Here is a 20,780-nt window from a genome sequence, read left to right on the forward strand (position 1 = left end):
CTTCTGTTCATTAATTTGTTTATAATGTAATAAACAATTTTTTAAAATTGTTCTCACTCGCTGGAAATTATTTCTAGATAGGTTTAACACAGATAGTAAGTCCCTGTTTGATAAATCTGAAAATCTTTAAAAAAATGATACGTCTCAAAGGTTAAAAAAAATTTTAATTTTGTTGGTAAATAAAAAGTCGATCTAATTTTGTAGTCAAAAATGTACCTACCAATCTTTTCGAGATTCAAAATTCCCTCATTTAGCTACATATGTATCGCCGAGAAAAATGTTGTTTTAAAAATATGATTTAAAAGTGTGTCTTTTTCATAAATGAGTATATTCAGTTCACTAAATATGGTGTAGAGAATTGTAGATGAGAGGAAGAATTCAATTGAGAAATTTTGTGGAATAAGTAATGTGCAGAAACTTTTTCGCTAAATTTATTCAAAGCCAATATTAAAAAGGCCTCCATTAGGTAAATTATAATATAAATAATTTCTAAACATTAATTTTGCAATTCACTATGTCCTATTGAAAATAGAACCTTACAAAGAGAATAACAAAAATATTATGTCAAGTTCAATATGAAAGTGAAAGTTAGACGATTAACTAAACTTTAGCTACATAAACAGAAATATCATTTTATTAACAAAGATAAAAGATACAAGACGATGACATTTACAGAATTCATAATCGATCCTAAAATAATCTCAATCAGCGCTTCCCAGAATACGCTTGGTTTAACAATTTGCTTCATGCCCATGCGAAATGTATTTCAGGTAGGTGCAATTCGAGGTTATTGCACGTATTATCTTATACAATAATTCGCTAATCTCTACCAGCATCAACAAAGGAACCAATTTCCCTCTGGAATGCACATTGTTCGATACATGATGAATATAATTTTCTATTTTTCTACTTGCAAAATGCATGCTAGTCATCCAAATTCAACAAATAAAAAGGGAAGTCGAATCTGCGATTTTCGTTATAAAATATACATTTTTCACTTTCTATTTGACACTATAATGATGAAAATCGTAATTTCGACACGTGACTCGAATATGTGACTCTAACTTTTCTGTTATTGTTCTATGTGAGAAACTTCATGCAGAAACATAACCTACAACGAGTTTTTCCTTCTCCAAGGAGTCTTTGTACGCATCGCAGAAAAAAGTTAGGTATATTGCAAAGTATAGATGTTTTCATGTCGGCTACGTTCAACGTACGGCAAAAAACTATTTTAATACCTAATTCCTACCACAACTATTATGTTTTATGTTTCCAGGTACTTTCAACGGTTTTCCGAATACAGTGACAAAGTTTATATTCTTAAACCGCGGCGACACCTTCTTTCAGGTAAGGTAAATAGATTACATACTAAGGCATTTCTTCCTACTTATGACTGAATGCGTTAATTTTGTATTCACTCTTTTTTCGCCTGCATTGAACGAGATTCTAAGTACGGTAACGCATCATGGAAATGACGTTTCAGACAAGCTACATTAAAAAAATAATTTGACTGAGCTGTTGCCACAATAACACGCTTTAAAACTTTCACGACCACGGGTCATTTCTGTCAAGAATATCACTTATTAGGCATTAGTATCTTACTTAAAATTTTACTTATTATCTACGTTGAATGTGACAAATATCAGATACTGGGATGCAATTACTGCCTTTTTGGGACACTACTGTGGCCGGGACACTATGACGTGATTCACTATATCATGTGTAGTGCGTTTGAGTACTGTATCCCAAACTGTGCGACACCTTGTTGATTTTCGCCAGTGAGAAAGTTGAATTCCAAGTCGCTGACATTCATGCACATAAGCCATAAACGATTCACAATAACAGTTTTCCGTAGGACATTCACACATATCCTGTAAACAGGCCTTGTAGTACATGGACGGATTCACCTTTTTGTGGCAAGACTCAAAGACTTGAGACATCAAACGGTTACATAATCTGCAAAGAAAAAAAATTAATGCTTTCTTACTTATTGGCACTTATCCTCAGTGCTTAAATATTATATTTGTGTTTTAGAATAAAGTAATTAAATCTTGACTATATTTTGTGAAAGCTCCTTAGCTGCAAGGATAGAATTTTCGTCAAATATTTGCTGTGGGCGATTGATATTGATTACAATTTAATTTAAGATGTTATGGGCATAAAAAAGATTGAATTTCCTGTTGCCTTTTATAAAATTCAGTCTTATCTATGGATTATAGAAACCTTCTTTCGTATGAGTTAAATTATTTCATTGCTAATTATTTTATTGTAATCAAATTATTAACTTCACAACTTAGTATTCGCAATAGTAATTCTATATTCTGGCTTGCTATTGCCTTACTTTAAAAGTAAATATTATATTATAAAATTTTACACTGAATATTTTTTCCGTGCATGATATATGGATACTGATTAACTGTAAGCCTCAATAAAATTCAACTTCAACATTTTACACAACGCCAGTTCCTTAAAAGATGTAATTCTTTGATGACCGATTATTTTAAGTAAGAAATAAAGAAAAATCGCTGGAACCCTTTTTCTTTAATTTAAATTTTGATTTGTTTTAGAATGTTCCAGTGTGAAAAAAGCCCCGCTGAGACCTCTTAGCATGAGGGCCCCCGGCGAGAGCCCGCATGGATGTTCCACGCGTGGAAATTCTACGAGGGCCCCTATCGAGGGCTCAGGTCGGTTGTCCTCACGGATCAACGACTAAAATTTCCAATTCCAAAGGGTTAATATTTTTTTGACGCCACAAAGTTTATGGTTTCATGATTTCAGACTTACAAATAATGATTTTCTGTCAAAAACTGAATGACACTTTTTTGAAATTCGAAATCACACAATATGGTTGTTCCATAGGGGTCCCCGCAGGGGACCCAGCTCTATTGCCCTCACGGGTCAATGACTAAAATTTCGAAGTTCAAAAGTTATGTGACACAATCAATACGACGATCCGGCAAAAGTCTCGTGCACCCTGAGGAAATGGAGCGACCCAAGGACTTCTTCATTTCTTCTGCATTTTTCCCGCAAGCGTTTTAGCATATTGTTGATACGCAGGAATGCTTTTCAGGTTATCAATCAGTGAAAGCTTAGCATCTCCAAGAGCGCAGATCATCAGGACGATTAGTTTAACAGAATATTCTCGGTACAATCGTCGCTACTCTCTTATAAGTTCTCTATACCTCTTTTTCTTTTCATTCTCCTTGGCTATGACGTTTTTGTCTGCTCCAGTATATACGGCACTTATCATTTTCAAGAATTGACTGCATTTAGAGGAGCAATATTAAGGTTAATGCCGCAAGAGTGATAGATGGTAATAAAGCGCTCTTAGTTCCGCATTATGCCTTTGGATGTAGGTCGTTCCTGCATGAGTTGGGCAACTAGATAGTATGTTTGCTAGATGTTTGGGGTGTGCATGGCACACCCTGTAGCTATCATCGGGAATCTCTTGGCTCAAAATGTGGCGACGGTATGTTAAGGTGGAACTGACACCGTCTCCACATGACAAAATGAAACCCTCCGTGCCAGACTTCAATCCCGGGGACTTAAGAAAAGCAAAAGTTAGCTCACACGACACTAACTGATCTTCCGAATTTCTGAGGCAGATGCCGTGCATCCTCTTATCGAGGAGCTGTTCACGGAAGTTTTTCTCCTGTGCTTTCTTAATCCGGGTTTCAGGAGTGAGTATTCGAGATATATATGATTTGATGCATTTTTCTCACCGCTAATACTGACGTTAAGTCCGAGTGTTTCAGCAGCCTCCTCCGTTGCTTTGTACAGAAACGCTCCTTTATCTACTTCTTCGTGATTCCTGACAATAATGTGAGGCAAAAGAGGAGTGGACTCATGGTGTTGCCCTGAAGGACACCAATCTGAAAGGTGACCTTGTTAGTTGTCACACGATTTTTTCCAGATGAGATAGTAAATCTGGTTTTCCAAAGCGGCATCAATCTCTTTCTATGCACCTCACGATTTGCGTATGAACCTTTAAGCTTTTCAAAAGATAGACGATAAGTTTATGGGAGGTCGAACCGAAAATTTTCCGGTAATCAATCCAGGCCATCGATAGGTCACGCTGGTATTATGCTGCATCTTCGCAGATACATCCATCGATGAGCAAGTTCTCTTGACATCCTGCTACACCTTTCTTTGAGCCGCCTTGTTCATACATTTCTTGCAACACAGGTTCAATTGCCCGAACCATCCTATCATTTAGGATAGCTGTGAATATCTTACACAGTGTGTTCAGACAAGTGATTGGCCTGTAATTCTTCGGGTCTGCTAAGTTGCCTATTTTCGAAAGGAGTATAGTAGGCCCTTCCACCAACCACTTCGGAATTGGCTCTTCCGATTTTAAATATGAGGTGAAAATACGGGCCAAATGCTGATGGGTTGAAGAAAACTTTACCCACCAAAAGGTCTTGATACCATCTGCTCCCGGAACGGAATAGTTCTTCATCCCTCTAAATACTTTTTTCACCTTCTCGGTAGTGATGGGTGGGCATTCTTTATCACGTGTTATGAGGGCATCACATAGCTCCGTGAAGCTATTTATGTTATCTGAGTCTTCGTCAAGTCTATGCTGAACTTCGTAGACTTCTCTTTAAAATACTTTGATCTCCTCTGGTTTGGGCGGGTGGTCTACAGTAACTGGGGCGTCTTGGAAGATACAAGATGGGTCAGAGAGAAACTGTTGATTTTCTCTGACCCACCTCTCTCTCCGCTCTAGACTTTTCTTAGTGTCAGATAGTATCTGTATGCTCTCAACAATATGCTGCCTGATGGTCAGCAGCTTTGAATTGTTAAGTGTGTGATAACGAGCCTGGAGTTCGCACGGAAACTTTTGAACCTTGACGGTAAAATTCTTGCCAGATGTGATGTAGACAATCACACACTGAATGCGCGATGCGTACTGTCTTGACCAGCATATCTTTATGGCGAGTTGATGTATTCGTCTTTTGGTCTTATGATAAACCGTTGGTTTTGTTTTACGGTTCGCATCGGCCAAAGCTCTCGCTGCATTATACACGCAACAATTGATAGTCCACAGATCGGATTCTTCGGAAAAATGTCCTCGAAGCTCGTCATCTATTTCAACCAGATCTTTAGGCTTGAGAGAAACCTGGGTGTTGATGATTCTCCGGGTTATAAAGCATCGCTTTTCCTCTATTTGATGCCTGCCTGCGCTTGGTCTTAGTGTCGCATCTCATTCTGCGTGGCCGACTTGTTCTGGCTGTGGCAGAGCAGGCGTTCCGCTTACATAGCCCCTTTTTTGGAGTACTTCTGCATGGTTTCGCAGACGTTGATGCAAAAACTGCGATAGCTCCAGCTGTTTCTCGCACGACAGAGCATGTAGTCGTGCCATATAACACCGTTCAGGGGTTCACTCGCATCGTCGCACTCTATCAAGTCGCGATTTAGTTGCTCCCGCTTCCCCAGCTCTAGAGTGGTCGGCATTGTTGGCAGACGCATTGCCGGGAGCACTGCGCGTTCCGTTGTTTTAAACCGCACTTACTAGAACTATGTTGGGTGTTGTGATTGTTGTTCCCACGAGAAGTTAGGGAAAGGGGTTCGCCTATCTTTGTAGAGCCCTGCATGCAAGGATAAGGCTGGGTACTCTGAGAGATCGCCCGATATCCCAGAGTCACCGTTCTAGACACCTGACCCAGGTGCCATTCAGCTTTCGGCATGGTTCTCACACCTCCGATTAATTCCTTCGGGACCACCCCTTAACAATCGTCCGCGACTGACTATTCATTTTTGTAACCATATTCAGCAGAAACCCTTGCTACAGGGGCCCTCTATCCTCAACCCGAGGACGCCTTCGGTGAATTTGTCATAGGCCCTTCGGTATGATTCTAAAGTAATCAAAACCGAACCAAATATATACAAGATTGTGGTCTCAAGAACTTCAACTTCGTTAATTAGAAAAAGGCAGTGTCCTTGCATAAGAAGTACCAAGACAAGTCGGTCTGTTCCTAAATTTTAATGACGAAAAAAGTTTTTTGTAAATAATTTTTTTGCCAACTCGATGTGGCGCTTCGTGTCAAAATAAGTCAGGGAATTAAAAAAGTGTCGGTAAGATAGAAATATGGTCACGTGACTCACTCGTCACATGGCCTTAAGGGATTAAGAGCATGTGATACTTCGTCGTGTAATCAATCTGGTACAGTTCCTCTGATTTTTTCCCACAAAAATGAAAATATTTTAAAACTGAATTCGGAGATGCTAGAAAATATCATAATGGACGTCCCTGGACTCTTTTCTGAGGGATGATAACAAAAAAATTTTATTGCGCTAAATAAAAATTATATGTATGAGCACTATTTTGAGGTTGGGATAGTTTTTTTGCTGTCATTCCGATAATGTAGGTCTCTCTCATACCGATGCAGCCAAGAGCATTCAAGAATAATTATGGGACAGAATTGTAACACACATAACATCGAAATACACTCACACAAATAAAATTTAGCAAAATAAATTATTTTTTTAATTAACCCACCAAAAAAAAAACGTGCAGGAACGTCTGTTAGCATGTACGCTATCATTCCCAGATTTTGGGGACAAAATATTTGTTATTGTAGGAAAAAATCCGAGGGAATCTAACGCTAATGAAATCGATACTAATTCCTAAGCGCCACACACATTAATCCAATTTAGCAAAATTAAAATTTTTTTAATTGGCCCACAGAAAAAGTGTGCGGGGACGTCCGTTGGCATGTTCGCTATCATGTCCAAAATATTTATTATTCTAAGAACAAAGAATCATGCCAAAAAGAATCGAGAAAATTCTGAAGTATATCTTAAGTTTGGTATTAACCGTGGTGGAGGAGTTTTTAAAGTATTTCTATCTATTCAATCTACTGCTGAAAAAAATAAGTGTGACAGGTACCGCTAAAAGTATGACCTGGAAGTTTCTGCTAAACGCTTCAAATATTCTGGCATAAATAAATTGCTTATACTCGAATTAGCACAATTACAACAGATTTAAAACTAGCTAATATTATGTTATATTGCGTATTATATTTTCCCGTGCAGGAGCCGTGAAAGCTCGACCAAAAAAATCACATGAATTGTATTCATCCTATTCCCTTCGCTAAGGAAGAGAAAACGTTTCTCGAGATGATTCCTTCTCCTAAATATTATATTCTCACATTTATTAGCCGAGTGCGATTGTGGATACAGTCATATAATTTCCAGCGCGAGATAAAGCACGGAAGTCCGTCAACACGATCCCTCTTTTGAAGTTGTAAATTCAACATTCAGGGATAGTTACTTAGTAAGTGGTGCTTCTGTAATGGCAAAAGTTCATACAGTCTTCTCTCATGTTCTTGATTTTCGTGAAGAAATGCAAATTGGCCGGAGATTTTAAAGTGAACAAGCAATGGAGCCAGTACACTCTGATTTAAAAAGTATTTGGACAGATTATAAAGTGTCTAGACGTAATACGAATTATATAATACGATTAAAACGAGCTTTTTGTGAGTGTAATAGTTTTCGACATACTTTCAGATAATGACAATGAAACTGACATGGACTCAATAACAAAACAAAAATATATTGATCAGGAACGCAATATTTAGAGAAAATATACTGTTTAATGAATTTTTTATGTAGGAAATTTCGTCTGTTTTAACTCATATTGTAAATATTTTTGTATAAAGTGTACAGCGAATTAGCTATTTCCCAAAGACTAAAACTAAATTTTGTTTTAGTTTTTTTCAGAAAAATATAATTTCAGAAGGGTGTAGCCGTAACAGAGAGGGGAGGCACCTTTTGGGTTGAATTGAATTGTAACTCACTGTTCTAGAATTGTATACCGTTTACAGCAATTGAATATACTAGAATGAAAAATGACTGTCCAAAATCAGCCGGAATTATATTGACACAGAAAGTAAAATGTTTAGGTAACCATGGAGAGCACTTTTCTCATCAGTAAAATAATTTTACTAACCGATCTTGCGGATTTTGCTAATTTTCTTCGCGCATGGTGCGAAATCGACGATTTTCTATATCAGCAAAATGTTCGCCAATCGAGGGTTTAACATGTATGTGTAAAGAAAATTACACAGCCAAGTAAAAAAAAGTCTGGTACTTTTGACGAGACACATGTATTCCTATGTATTTTGATCCGCTGAATCCAAATCTGAGGTCAAAATAGCACCTTTTACGATTTGCTTTAGACATAACCTCAAAGAACTTATTTTTGAGTAAATGATGGTGAAACATGGTTTTATTATAGATTTCAAGCTGCTGAATTCATATATAGTATCAGTTCAGTGATATAACTAGAAAATCTGGAATCTCAGTAGCTCACTTTTCACTGATGAATTAGTGGATTTTCTAGCCGTTGTCTAGACAGTCCCTGGATGACGTGGCTTTTATATATAGTTCTGCATACCACTGACTTTCTTTTTTTCCCTTATAATGATTGCCACGATCTCGGCTGTCACATAGGCACAAGAGACAAGAATACTTCGTATTTCCGGATTTTTTTCAAGGAAGCATCCTAAGAACTTTGAAATCTCCACAAATTTGCCATTTATGTTGTTCGTACTTGAATTTTTCAAATACGATTTTCATATTACTGTCATTTTCATTGAGTTTTGTTGAATGAGCTATTGGTATTGATGTATACCCTTTTGTGTCCTGCAATAAGACAGCCTTCAGGCTTCGTTTGAAAGAGTCTATGAATAATCTCTATTCTCCATCTTTGTAAACTCCTGGTTTTAAATCGTTTATAAATCCATTAACATTCGTGCAATACACTAAAGACAGTTCTTGATCAAAATAAAAGTATTTTCGAAAATTTTGTTCTCTGTTTAGATAAACACTTTACTTTGTCTCTTTTTCTAAATTTTCTTTTTTTTAAAGCTGAAGCAAGGCTATTTCGTGGTTTCCCTGCGGATAATCTGATAACAAAAGTTCATCATTCGAGGTCCTTTTTCTTAAATGGAAACCTCCACGTCTCATCAAGTTTGCAACCTGTTCTCGCAACTCATTAGCTTCTTCGGTTGTGTCTGCGCCAAAAAGAACGTCATCCACATATAGGTTATTTTGTAAGATCGCTTAAGCTTTAGGAAAATTAGAACCTTCATCCCGAGCCAATCGTTTTATAACGCGATTAGCCAAGTACGTGGCACACGATGTTCCATAAGTGACGGTTGTTAATCTCTAGGCTTCTAGATTGCCTTCTGATGAATGCCACAATATGCGCTGGTCATTACAATCGCCTGAATCAACTTTAATTTGCTGAAACATTTTTTCCACGTCGGCTGCAAAAACAAACTGTGGCATACGCCAGCGTAAAATGATTGAAACTAAATCGGTTAATAATTTTGGACCTATATGTAAATGCCATTTAAGAGAGGATCCATCGGACCGGAGAGTATCCACCCAAAAAGACTACTTTGGGTAGTTAATGTAACGAGGGTACCTTCTCTTAAACCTTGTAAAAGACAGGATCCAAATCTATCAGCTCCTAGAATAACGCCTATTTTATTCGATCCGAAGGGATCGGGATACCCTAAGTTTAGACGGCTTAGTTCTTTAAATTTCCTTGATTAGGAAATTTTGGAGGTGTATATGACGTCAAATTAAACAAGACGAGGGCTTGTAATGCTATAGGATTCTGTTTTGACTCTACAGAAAGTAACCACACTTGAGCTAATTTTTTAGCAGTACCAATTAATTCTCAAACTTGCGCGTCTACCATTGTCGGACTCTAATTCAATCACTGCGGTGGCTAGTAAGGAAGAACGTGAAACACCCTCATTATTATTTAAATGACAACTCGACTGTTTATTTTCAAATACATGATTCGCCCCCCTTATAGCAGCAGGTTGTTGAAATTTACTAATGTTGTGAGTCAACAAATTATCATCCTCCTTGGTAACAACTGAGTCAGTTGTGGGAGCAACCGAGTCAGTTGTCGAGTTCATACTGTATAAGTGTAGAAGAGTGTTGTGCTTACGGTGACATTTTTCACAAGTATATTTACTAGCACACTGATGAGGCCTATGACCCGGAGACAAACAATTAACGCAGGAATGCGTTTGAAAGAAAAATTCTCTTCTTTTATTAGTAGGCAAGACTCTGAATTGTTTGCACCTAAAAAGTGAATGGTTCTCTTTACACAGTAAACATTTAGAAGTGGAAGAGGCTTTATGGCTTTGTACAGATCGAGATTTATTTGATTTTGCTTTATCCGAAAATTCCGATTTCGACATCCCAATTACTTCAAGCGTGCGAATATGCATATCCAAGAAATCGTTTAATTTTTAGAAAGTGGGAAAATCGGTTTCGTCAGCCAAATTTGTCTCCCATTATTTTAGAGAAGCCATGTCTAATTTTGTCACTGTCCAGAAAACAATAACGTCACCCCAGTGTTCCGTTGGTCTATTCAAATTCATTAAGGCTGTCAGGGTCTCATTAGTCGTATCTCTTAATACCTTTAAATCAGCTATTGAACCATTCGAGATACTAGGGATTGACCTCATTGCTTGCAAATGTGCATTAATCAAGGCGCGCTTATTATCAAAACGTTTTTTTAAAAAGATCCCATGCTGGTGAAAAGTTGGCATCTGTCAACGTTATATGTTTTATTATGTGATCAGCGTCACCTATTAACGACGTTTTGATATAATGCAAACGAGAAGCATTAGATAATGTATGATTATTAATAATGAGAGCCACGAAAAGATCTCGAAAACTTTCTCATTCAACATAATTCCCAGAAAGGTAGGTAAAGTTATTTCAGGTAGCTTCGGAACAGAACAATCTTGACGACTTGTATTTCCTCGTGAAGACGCTTCAGCGTGATCGGTATGATTTAAACTGAAAGGATGTAACATATTATTTAAAAAATCAAGAGCAGATAGATAAGCATCCTCAATTTGTAAAAATTGGTTTTTAGAAAAATACTCGATTTTCATTTTTTTTTCAACAGAGTACATCAATCTGGCTTTCAAATCAAGCTCTACTAAACGTTGCCATTACTCTTCTATTAACTTTAAGCGACCTCTAATGGAAGTTTCGTTGCGCTTGTCTAAACCGAGTTTTTTATAATTAATTACGGTGCAAGATATTGCTTCGTGAAACGCGACCATCTCAGTACTTAATCTGTCCATTTTAGCAAAATTCTATATATTTAGCTTTCTTTGAATTAAAAATAATAATAATGGTGATAAATTGAGTTTCACAATACGCACGAAACTACGAAATCTGAAAAAGTTTTAAAAAGAATAAAAAACAAAAAGAATTGAAACATGTACGACTTTGACTTAGCTTTACTTCAGTTCAACTTCTGATGTGAAGATCGCAGTTGGATGCGCCTCGCGGATGTATTGACGTAAGCTGGTTCTCATCGATGTAAATGTTGTCAAGAGGTTGACAAGGATCTCGGTCAGAAAGAGAGATACGTAAAAGAGGATAACGTATGAATGAGTGTTGTCGCAAATTTGAAGAAAAGGCTGCCTTCCTTCAAGTGTAGTTAAAATTAACTTCTGGCCGATCGATAATGAGTAGAGAGAGAACTGCTTAAGAAGATAGAGAAGAGGCATGACCATTCCAATTACGACTCACCCTGTGTTATTCAACTGTGCGTACACACATATGTAGCCCCAAGAAAGGACCAGTTTCATCCAAGCTTTTTCTTTGGAACAAATTGACGATAACGGATACACATTAATGTTGTCAGTTCAACGAGAAGAAGTACAGAAATTTAACTGAAACTATAGGTGTAAGTGACCGAGCAATATTTTTGAAATTTAACCGTCACACCGCCACATTCAAAATATTCAGATTTCACGTTCTTTTGCACCTTCAAACACTGTTCTTTCCGTCACGTGAACCACTGCAAAAAAACCCATCACAATCTCGGACGAGCCCCCAAATGTTCGTTAATCTCAATTATTTCTGGAAATAAAGGTTGATAAACTATGGGAAATGTGATGAGGTATACTAGGCAGTCTGATAAGTACCTGAAAATTTTAAGAGATGGCATTAGTATTCACTAATGTGAACCATTTTCGTCGAGCTTGATCCTTCAAATGACGCCTGTCGAAACTTCAGCCATTTATGTTGACGCATTTACAAGTTACAGCACTTAGAAGCGACTAACCTCCGAGTTTTTTTTAATATGGAAAAATCGGAGTTTCGTGTTTTGATCAACCACTACTATCTTCGCAAGAAAACGATATCCGAGACCAAGACCAAGCTGGATAAGTATTACCCGGACTCTGCACCGTCGATAGGAACGATTCATAAGTGGTTTACTGAGTTTCGTTGTGGCCGTACGAGCACAGTTGATGCTGAACGATCTGGGCGCCCAAAAGAGGTCACTACACCAGAAAATGTCGAAAAAATCCATGATATGATGTTGAATGATCCCAAAGTGAAATTGAGAAAGGTAGCTAATGCTGTAGGCATATCATTGGAACGTGTGGGCAATATCGTGCATTCAGTTTTAGGCATGAAGAAGCTCTGCGCGCGATGGGTGCCGCGTTTGCTCACAGTGGACCAAAAACGAATTCGTGTGACAACTTCCCTGCAGAATTTGGCATTATTTTCTCGTAAGTCGACCGAGTTTTTGCGCCGATTCATAACCATGGATGAAACCTGGATCCACTACTACACTCCTGAGTCAACGCAACAGGCAAAACAGTGAGTTCCACCGGGCCAAGGTGCTCCGAAGCGTCCAAAAACGCAACAATGGGTCGGAAAGGTTATGGCCTCCGTATTTTGGGATGCACATGGCATAATATTCGTGGCCTATCTTGAAAAAGGTAAAACCATAACCGGAGCATACCATTCATTATTATTGGACCGATTGAAAATCAAAATCTCCGAAAAACGACCGCATTTGAAGAAGAAAAAACCGCTTTATCATCACGACAATGCGCCTGTTCATTCATGCTTAGTTGCACAAGCAAAATTGCATGAAATCGGCTTCGAATTGGTTCCTCAGCCACCGTATTCACCAGACCTGGCCCCCAGCGACTATTACTTGTTCCCTAACCTGAAGAGACGGCTCACCGGTAAACGTTTTTACTCAAATGAGGAGCTCATAGCTGAAACTGAGGCGTATTTTGAAGACCTTCCGATCGAGTACTTTTCGGAAGGTATCAAAAAGTTAGAAAATCGTTGGACTCGCTGTACCGACCTAAAAGGAGAGTATGTTGAAAAATAAAACCGACTTTGGCCAAAAAAACTTCTCCGTGTTTCATTTTTCAGGGACTTATCAGACTGCCTAGTAAGTTAACTGATGCCACTCAATTTGAACATTGAATAATAGTATTTATTAGTGCATGATATTGCAGTGTTTAATACTGAACAGTTTTTGTAAAGCGTCCCGTCAATGAGCCCAACTTTAGTTTTAAAAAATAGTTTAATTTTCATTACAAGTAACGCGTTGTAAGTTACACGCTACAGAGATGTAATTCGGTGCCAGGTCTCTGGCTTACTGACCTTAGCGAGTCGAGTCGTTACATAATTCTATCAATGTATACAGCTCATACCAAACAAGATAGAAATTTCAATTTTAACGCGTTGTTAACAAGCACCATCTTGAGGTAATCCTAAATCTCGAATTAAGTCATTCAAATCCTTTTGGGACCACCTCTCTGAATGTCTCGTTTTTTTGTCATATGTAGTGTGCTCGTCATCGGATGTTTCACATTCAATGTTGGAATCTACACAGCTGCTTGTAAAATAGTCTGTTTCATGTTCCAGAACTGCCTTCTTTTTCTTTAGTGTTTGAATGGAAAGTGCCAGCGTCTACTGGAATGTCTGCAGTTTTTTTCATTTGTCGTCCTATCACCGAAGAGACTGTGTTGTAAGTTATTGATTGTTTGTTGAAAATTCCCCATTTTTTCTCATCGTTCATGCAGAAGTAACAATGCATTTTATTTTGCGGTAACAAAATTGATTCTGATTGTTTTCACAACTATACGTTTCTTTCAAGTTTTTTGTTTGGAAGTCATGATAATTTCCATCCACGCACGTTAAGGATCCTAGACCGATCGCAGGTATGTCCACTATCCTGGGGGTGATAACCCTCATACCTCCCCAGGGCTAAGTCTGAGGGCTTTCCGGCTTTGATGTGGACAATGTCAACTTATCGCCGGACACACTACAGCTTCATTCTCACACTTTAACGCCCCCTATAGAGCAGCGCGCCTTCGCTGGCTTCGTTACTGACTGGGCTGGATGGTGAGTCATTCTACACATCTATTTTCAGAGCAGTTTCCATCACATCTAGTACCTAGCGCAGTAACAGGTATTTACACTTAACATTTAAGTGAATTCAATGGATGCAAATGAATGGGCCCTCCAGTTCGAAGATTTAGGATTGAATCATAACACAAGAGACTCAGAACTCGTAGCTCAGAAGAAACGCAGTAAGCATAAGAGTAAACTGATCAATTAGGATTTGTTACACAATAAGTTCTCACTTTAATTTTTCTGTTATTCCTTTAAAAGTAACAAATCCTATCATATAAATTATTACAAAAGTTCTACATTACAGTGAAACCCTATAATAGCCCTCGCTTCTATAGCCCTTTCGAGAATTGACGCCGCGCCGCATGTAGGCGTAACAAGACTGCGCGGGGTCTACGGTTGTCACACAGGCGAGCATTGAGGCGTGAACAACTAAAAGCGGAGTGGTCTATAATGAGTTCCCTCCCACCGTCAGCCCCAAAATCGGCGTTATAGAAGAGTTTCATTGTATTTGGTAGTTTTAAGTTCATAATATTTTAGGTTAACAAGCTAATATTATCAATGTAAATTTCAAATTTAAATAAGTTCGAATTTGTAGGTGTGTGAACTAAGCTCTTGGTTATGATCAATTAAAGTTAGTTCAATATTTGCATAGGTCCTAATAAAAGGGAGTGTAAAAGAAATGAAAGTTTAGTTTGTGACAGTTATTTTCAACGCGACAACCTAAAAGAATAAAACGAGGACTTGACTACCCGTTTATTTTCATCCAGTGAAGTGGTAAGTTCTCGAGGACTTTTCTTTTTGGCAAATTCAGTTTATTTAATTTTTTTCAAATTTTACTCTTTCCTGATCCTTATTCTCTCATTCCTCTACATAGGAATGGATTTTCTGTCTAAACTGTTTTCCCTCTACTCTCTTTCTCTCTATCGTTCCTCTAGTAGGAACGGAGTTCTTTCTCTCTCTCTTATTTTTCTCTCGTTCCTCCCGTAGGAACGGAGTTACTTTCAATAATGTCCCTAAAATCAAATCCCCGTCATGTGTAGATGGAAACTAACAAAGTCAAAAGAATCGGTTGACAGAAGCTCGTCGAAAAGCTCTTTAAGCTCAGCGCAACGCTCCACCTGAAATACACGTGACAATTCCTCCTAGTCACAAGAAGAGGCGTAACCGTCCGGATAAATTCCGCCGAATTTTTTTGGCTTCACTAAAAATTTCTGTCACTCTGAATCCATTAAATGACAACCTGAAACAATCAATCAAAACCATCTACAAAGACCAATTCTTGCCAGTGGAATCATCAAACTCACAGTTAGTTCTACAAGTTACTGACAATTTCACTGAAGTCGTGGAGTATAATCCTGCACGACCTGGAAACAATGGGAGTTCATGGAAGGAACTCCCGTTAGACGAAGTTTTAAGTTGTTGAGAACCATTTTCTCCTAATCCACTTCTGACTCCGGAAGATCCTCAACCCTTGGACGATGATTATCTAGATCTCCAGACTTCGCCAATCCGTTTTTGTCCACCTCGTTTAGTTTGATCTAAGGAACATTTCGAACTACCAGCTTCGACTGACATTGCCCTGACATTTAACCTAAAAAAAGTTTACCCGAAACATGAAGGAACTACTAATACTTCATCAAGGCAACGTAAGTCTTCTGAAGGGAAGGATTTAATGGCAACAATAACCCAAGAATCTAAAAACAATAAATATTTCAAGAACATTAGTCAAGAGTCAGGAAAGAGGAGATCTACATCTGTACGAGAAGTTCAGCGAGAGGAGAACTATCCAATTCGAGATCCACTCACAGTTAAGTCTGTCGATGTGCGCTCCTCGACTTGTCTTACTACAAATACTGCAAAAAGGAATCGACCATCTTCTATTTCTCGAAACCACCATGGAACAAAACGACATTGATTTTTTCTTATTTCATTCTTACCTGTAAAATGTTTCTACTTTGATTTTATTTTCAATAAAATTAGTTGACAGAATAAAAAGGCAAAACTGGTTGAATATTCTTAAAAACTTTGCTTTCTCATTTCATTCTGTACGAGCTTGGGAACAAAAGTAAGAATTATCAAACAGCAACAATTTAAAAAAGAAAGTGAGTTTATTCGTACACTTGCGTGACATAATATACTACGGCTTCCAATGTTAAATAAATAAATATGAAGTGTAACCAATAAATTTATGGACACTTGCCTTTTTATTGCGAATCACGAAACCAAATTCGGAAACAGAAATTATCTTACATAGTTTCAGCCAATTTTTCAGTATTTGATAATAAAAAAAACCTGGGACGGTACCCTGTGGAAATTGCTTTATATTTTAAATTTTTTCAAAATTTGGTCGCCATTTAGAATGAAAACTTTTGAATGTTCACACCAAAAATGTGACCAGAAATTAAAAAAATCCCATAGTATTGAGGAGTTCAAATACATCCGTCAGTGAATTGAATTTTCCCCGAATTTGTTCATTTTTAATGAAAATCTTGAATATTTAATTTTGATTTCAAAATCGCTGTTAGCAATCCGAAAAGCCCCTAATATCTTTTTTGAATGAATTCTCATTAGTATCAAAAGTTTCAAGAACCTGAAACTTTCGAGACCTTGAGAAGTTCCGAGCTTTCCGGAAGCTCGATCTCAGCTCAACTAAAAGCCTAACAAGTTGGACTCGACTCGTTTAAACTTCGATTTTCTTGCACATCCTTAGTGATCAGCGACCGATAAACCCCCTATAATCTAGCTAAATCCAATAACCTTCATGCATACTCGTTCATCATATGGGATCCGCTATTTTTCAATCTTGACGCCATATTGTCATATATATCGCCATATTCGATCTCCCGCTTTTTGTTGCTGCAATTTTTACTTTGAATACGTAATCAGTGATCCCAAAAACACCAGTGTATTGAGTTTCACACACAATGAAAGACGCTTGCGACATTTGAAAAATTCGAACACATCGCTGATATTCAGCAGGTTTGATCTCGGATAACGCCCGAATGCGTGAGCTCTGCAATTTACTTAACAGACTGTCTTAAAGCAGTAAGAACTTCTCATTGAGTTGGCTACAGTTGCAAGGTCTTTTATATCATGTAATGATCTGCACTATATATATATATTGGGGTGAGTTAATTTGTAGGTGGATGGGAAAGTGGATGCTGCGTACCCCCTCACGGCGTTCTTTGAATCATTTTAAGAATTTTTGCCCAAAAAACCATACCTCTAAAATGAATTTCGGCCTCCCAATTTTTCAAGGCAGGTTTTTTGCCAAAAAGTGACTCAGATATTGTATGAAAAAGACCGAAAAACATTTTTTTTATCTAGCAAAATGTGCATTCGGGGGTTTTCGGGGTCGAGGAATCCATTTTTGGTATTTATTTTTATTTTTGGATGCCGCCAGAGGGCGCTTCTGTACATTTTTTTGGATTTTATTGCATTTTTTGGGAAAACTTGACGAAATCGTTGCGCAAATCAACGATCCTTATTTTACTTTATTTTTTTTCTTCAGGAATTCAACTTAAAAGAACGAAACATATGAAATGTAAATGAAAGAAATTCAATTAAATTCAGTAATAGCAGAAACGAAAAGACGAGTTTTAGAAAAAAAATCGAGAACAAGTTCTGTTTGAAAGTCTTTCTTGCTTTCAAGTCTAGGGAATTTTTCAGGGCTTTTTAATGTCACCGATATAACTCCTTCTCGATCCTGTTCTAAAACTCGTTTGGACACACTAGTCAGCATTTGAACGTGTCTTTTCGTTCCGCGGAAAGATACGTTCGTACCTGCTCGGGCACGCTCGACAGCGCGCATGCGCCGCCAAGTATACACCCAGGGCCCACAGCTCTCAGTACTCGGACCTTACTGTATTCGTTCTTGTTTGAGCGTCATCCGACATTAGACATTAGAAATTCGTGAAAAATTTCCTAGACTTCAAAGCAAGAAAGACATTCAAAAATAATAAATATGCTTTGTTTATTTAGCTAGTAAACAAAGAAAAAATCGAATTTTTATTCTTAAATTGAGTACAATCGATATACGTCGTGCATAGGTAAGTCCCTAATTTTCAACGCTGATCATTTTGGGCTATTTAAAATTTGTGATTGCATTATGAGAAAGTCCAATATTCGTCGATTTTCGCAATAATTTCGTCAATTTTTCCCCAAAAAAGGCGATAAAATCCAAAAAAATATATGGAAGCGCCTGTGACGCCACTCAAAAATATAAATAAATGCCAAAAATGGATTCCTTGACCCCGAAAACCCCCGGATACATTTAGCTAGGTAAAAAATTGGTTTTTGTCTTTTTCATACAACATCTGAGTCATTTTTTTGGAAAAAAACCTACCTTGAAAAATTAGAAGGCTCGAAATTCATGTTAGAGGTATGGTTTCTTGGGAAAAAATTCTTAAATCTCCGCCGTCCATGTGGGTCATACGTGATTCAGGCGATTTTTGGAGGTCGAATTTTATCGAGAAGAAATAAGTCCAGACGTCATTATTTCTCCCTAAAAAAAGTAGCCTGATATGAAGCCAGAATGGAGTCAAACCACATAAGTTTTTTGTTTTTATGTTGTAAAAATGCATTTTAGGCTCTTTTTCAAAAAAGACTTATCATAAGAGCGGAAAATCTATGATGAAACTCAGAAGCCAGAAGTAGTTGTTTTTTATAACAAAACTTAAGGCGGCACCGATATCTTCGACTGATGTGTAAACATGATTTAGTTGCTTTCATTACAAAAAGATGGCTTTTACGATTGTTTTATGGCATGCTGAATGAAGCAGGCATCAATGCAGTCGTTTTTTATACTTTAAAAAACAATGATGAATCTCGGAGCCGTCGTGAATATTTCAACAAGTTGTGTTCTGATTTGATAAGGCCGTAGCTGCGAATTTGTTTCTAGAAGCCTAATTTATCATTATCGCATATATATTCGTTTGTAAAAACACTAATTTCATGTGTCAAAATAAATATGTTTTTGGAAGACAACACAGGGAACTTATTTTTTTACAAGAGAGCTTCGTCAGAAAAATAAAACCACGTGACCTTCTTTTTAAATAAATTTATTTAAAAATTAATATAATTTTAATTAAATTCCCACCTTTCCCTTGTTTTTTTTGGCTATGCTAATAATTTAAAACAGGATTTTTTTTAATATTTGAAAATACCTGAACGATAAAATAGAGGCTCTCAATAATGACTTAGAAATTTCAAACTATTTTTGTATCGCAAACTGTATTGGTGGAGGGGGGGCGCAGATGACCCACATGGACGGCGGAGGTAGTAAAAATAACATGGACGGCGGAGGGTTCAAATAATCTAAAGAACACCGTGAGGGGGCACGCAACTCGGTAAAAAATTTGACCCCCCCCCCTTTGTAAACACACACACACATATATATATACTGGAGGGGGTTTACGTTATACATTAACAGAAGAAACGGTTCATTTGGATTGTTAAATTCATCCATTTGTACTTTCTGATTCTTCAATTGCCAAAAAAAATACTTTTGCAGAAAATATCCTGAACGTAGTGCATAAATATATACCTTCGATCTCTCCTACCCCTACAGCGATGTTCCTTATCAGAATTGTAAGGTGGTTTTCTTGAGCACATTTTTTTTCCACCAACAGCCCATGAATGGCCAAAAGGATGGGAATCCTGAAGTATTCTACCGCGAGGTGTAGTGAAATCATCCTTGGGGAGCGAATTGAAGTTACCACAAAGACCACAGAGGCGACCCCGATAGAAGGTCGGTGCTGAGACCTCCACGAAGCTAATACCGTCCCAGAGAATTTTTATTCCAATATGCGTGCTGACCAGAATACTGTCCTCCGTTTTGTTAATATACAACAGCTTTGGCACACGATAGGGAACGTCTATTCTTTTGCCGTTCACCTTTACCCTCATTCTCTGGCCCAGATTAATCTTCATGTCTCCTATCTAAGCAAAATTATCATGAACAAAATGTTTGACAACAGGTTTGTCGAAGTATCATACAGAGAATATCTGACAGCAATAAAAGTCGCAAAACAAACCTTTAAAGCTATTGTTTTAGTCCAAGCTGAAGATCTTGTGGACCTTGCGTCGTTGGTCACTCGTATGCTGAAACTTTGACCTACACAATCACTCGTCAACTGATACTTGCAAGCGCCCTTAAAGCTGAAGAACTTTCCATCAAAGGTTCGGTAATGTGGATCACCAAACACGGTGCACACACCATCACCTGTTTAGAAAAATGTAAATTGGTTTAGCACTGGTATCTGTAATAAATATGGAAATTCAAAACTATAAAATTGTTTTTGAGACTTACTTTCGACACAACGTGGACAGCATTGATCCTCAGGATGTTCTAATCGTGAGTTCGGTGGACAAGGGCTATTCAGGAGTGGACAAATTGTCATAGCACATCGCACTTTGCCCTGCATGCATGCGCATGCCTTGCAGGGATCAAGCTTCCAAGACTCGCCATCCTGCCTAGGAGAAATTAAAACGTTTAAACCGCGTCTCAAGAACCCAGGTGCCGATTTGTAATCCATGATCAGTAATGAGATGGTAAC

At 37.7% G+C, this 20,780-nt stretch overlaps 1 protein-coding gene across 3 annotated transcripts in view; it reads right to left on the reverse strand.

The window, feature by feature from the left end:
• Positions 1–612: 612 nt before the first annotated feature.
• The window catches only part of LOC117167197 (BMP-binding endothelial regulator protein), a 93,640-nt gene continuing 73,472 nt past the window's right edge, over positions 613–20,780 (reverse strand). For all 3 annotated transcript variants that reach the window (XM_033351952.1, XM_033351943.1, XM_033351933.1), the window contains 4 exons: positions 20,534–20,693; positions 20,259–20,446; positions 19,769–20,163; positions 613–1,956 (listed from right to left, as the gene is read on the reverse strand). In XM_033351952.1, the coding sequence (XP_033207843.1) occupies positions 1,680–1,956; positions 19,769–20,163; positions 20,259–20,446; positions 20,534–20,693 (1,020 nt within the window). In that variant the 3' untranslated portion in view covers positions 613–1,679. The remainder of the gene's footprint in view (positions 1,957–19,768; positions 20,164–20,258; positions 20,447–20,533; positions 20,694–20,780) is intronic.

The sequence above is a fragment of the Belonocnema kinseyi genome, chromosome 1 (assembly GCF_010883055.1).
Source record: "Belonocnema kinseyi isolate 2016_QV_RU_SX_M_011 chromosome 1, B_treatae_v1, whole genome shotgun sequence".
Classification (NCBI taxonomy): domain Eukaryota; kingdom Metazoa; phylum Arthropoda; class Insecta; order Hymenoptera; family Cynipidae; genus Belonocnema; species Belonocnema kinseyi.